The sequence below is a fragment of the Lycium ferocissimum genome, chromosome 9, assembly GCF_029784015.1.
Source record: "Lycium ferocissimum isolate CSIRO_LF1 chromosome 9, AGI_CSIRO_Lferr_CH_V1, whole genome shotgun sequence".
In the NCBI taxonomy this organism is placed as follows: Eukaryota; Viridiplantae; Streptophyta; class Magnoliopsida; order Solanales; family Solanaceae; genus Lycium; species Lycium ferocissimum.
The window spans coordinates 62,267,838-62,270,298 of record NC_081350.1 but is presented as its reverse complement, the minus strand read 5'-3'; the positions used below and the strand labels follow the sequence as shown (position 1 = coordinate 62,270,298).

Sequence of the window (2,461 nt, the reverse complement as noted above, 5' to 3'; positions counted from 1 at the left end):
ACTTCTCCATAACCGGTACAAAATTGTCTGGATAGTTGTGAATACTTCCTTTACCATGAATCAAGACTTCTTGATCATCCCATATGAATTTTAGAGACTGGTGCAACGAAGATGCCACGACTCCAGCGGCGTGCAACCATGGTCGTCCCAATAATAAGTTGTAGCTTGTTTTGACATCCGTGATGATGAACTCCACCACGAACTCTGCGGGACCCATTTGTATGTGTAGATCTATTTCTCCAATTGGATCGCTAGTTGCGCCATCATAAGCTTTTGCATTGGCTCGACTCTGACGGATTTTTACAACATCATATCCAAGCTGTTTCAAAGTCTTTACGGGGTATACATTTAGCTCAGCCTCTCTATCAATCAGCACTTGAGAGATATTCTTGTCGCAGCATTTGACTGTTATATGTAAGGCCTTGTTGTGGGTCTTACCCTCTCTTGGTAATTCTTCATTAGAAAATAATAGCCAATGCGCTCGTACAACATAGCCCACAATCTCAGCCAATGTTTCACTTATAGTGCCGGCGGGCACTTGCACTTCATCCAAAGCTTTCATTAAGGCTAAGCGATGTTAAGACGAACTGAGTAATAGTGACATTGCGATATCCCGGCAGAGTCTTTGCGCAGTGCTCAACAATCGAATAATCCATGACTGGCATTTGCCTCCAAAATTTTTCAGCTTCGCTTTCAGTGATTGGTCTTTTCTGAGGATTTTCGCGATGTGGCACTTCGAGTACAGGCTCTTCTGGAGCATAACACCTTCCAGAGCTGGTCATACCCGGAACCACAGCGGTTATCTCTTTTTTTTATTGACCATCGTTAGGTGCGGTGATTTGATCACAAAAGGTGCATTCTCAATTGGCCCTGATGTTTTGAGTACGAACGGCTCGTTTTGAATTTGAGCGACTGTTGAGGGATATTTGAGCAGAAAGGGCTCTTTCTTGGCTATAACAGATGACTGGGACATCTCAGATTTTCTCATCAAAGGGCTTAATACTTCTTTTCGCTCATGTAAGGGCAACGAGGCGTCGGTGCTTTCCAACCTTTCAATATCTGGATGAATGATCACGGGGCTCCTCTCCCATTCATCACCTCTTTCTATCATGTGAATTTGATTCCCTTCATGCTTCGAGGGAGGATTTGTGTCCACATTTTGAGGTGTTGGTTCCAGGATAAGCTCATGATTGTCAATCATATCTTGTAGTTTGTGCCTTAAGTTTATGCAATATTCAGTGGTATGGCGAACTATGTTAGAATGATAGGTGCAAGTGAAATCTGGCCTATACCATCGGTCCTTGGGATTAGCAGGCTTTGGTGGAACAACATTCATTCGACCAGCGTCTCTTAATTTGGCAAACAATCTAACCCTTGGTTCCGGTAAAGGAGTGAATACTCTTATAGGTTTCTTTTGTGGTGCCTCATAGTTTGCTGGTGGAGGCAGGTTTTGGAAATCTTGATTTATTGGAGCTTGGTTATTGGGTGCTGGCATTCGATAATTTGGGCGTGGAGCTTGGTTGCTAGGTGCTGGTATTTGGTAATTTGGTTGTGGAGCTTGGTAGCCAAGTTGTGTGTAGCACACAAGCATCGGGCTATATTGGAGTGAAGTAGTTATATAGTTGGTTGGTGGAGGCGATTGGTAGTTATCTTGATTTTTGTGGGTCATCTCTTTCCCTCGGCTTTTTGGGCTAGTAGCTCTAGAAACATAAGCTACATCTTCGCTCTTCTTTTTGACACATGGTGCTAGATGCACCTGATCTGTTTAATACACTGATAATCCTCCCTGTCTTGAGGCCATCTTCGATGTCTTCCCCAACGGCGACTAAATCAGCGAAGGAGCTCCCTTTCATAGTTATCATTTTGTCAAAACAATCAGCTTCTTGATACCGTATGAATGCGGCTACCAGCTCGGCTTCAGTCATAAGTTGTTACACACGCGCCGCGCCATCTCTCCAGCAACTGGCATATTCTCTGTAGGTTTCAGTCAATTTCTGACGAGCTTTTTCCAATGAGAAGCGATCGGGCATGTTTTCCATATTGAAGCGGAATCTTTCCATGAATGAACTTGCCATCTCTTCCCATGTCTTCCATCGACTGATGTCTTATGAGATAAACCATTCCATAGATGTTCCTGACAGATGTCGACTGAATAATCTCATGAGCAAAGCTTCATTCCCACCATTTCCTACCAACTGGTCGCAATAAGCTTTTAAATGGGCCCTGGGGTTGGCCGATCCATTGAAATAGTCTAATTTAGGAATTTTGAAACCTTCTGGTAGACCCAAGTCTGGGTGTATGCACAAATCAGAGTATCTCAGCCCCTCTTTCTTTATAGAGCCATGTTCTAGTTCTGCAATTTTCTTCCCCATCTCCTTCTCGATCTTGTCTATTCTTGCCTCAAAGAACATTTCTATGTTCTCTAGTTCTGGCGAGGAGTCAATATGGGTGACATGGTCTT

At 43.6% G+C, this 2,461-nt stretch overlaps 1 protein-coding gene across 1 annotated transcript; it reads right to left on the bottom strand.

Annotated features, from left to right (window-relative positions):
* Positions 1-799: 799 nt before the first annotated feature.
* Positions 800-1,669, bottom strand: LOC132032141 (altered inheritance of mitochondria protein 3-like). Its single transcript, XM_059421923.1, has one exon. The coding sequence runs from the start codon at positions 1,667-1,669 to the stop codon at positions 800-802; it is 870 nt and encodes a 289-aa protein (XP_059277906.1).
* Positions 1,670-2,461: the final 792 nt, after the last annotated feature.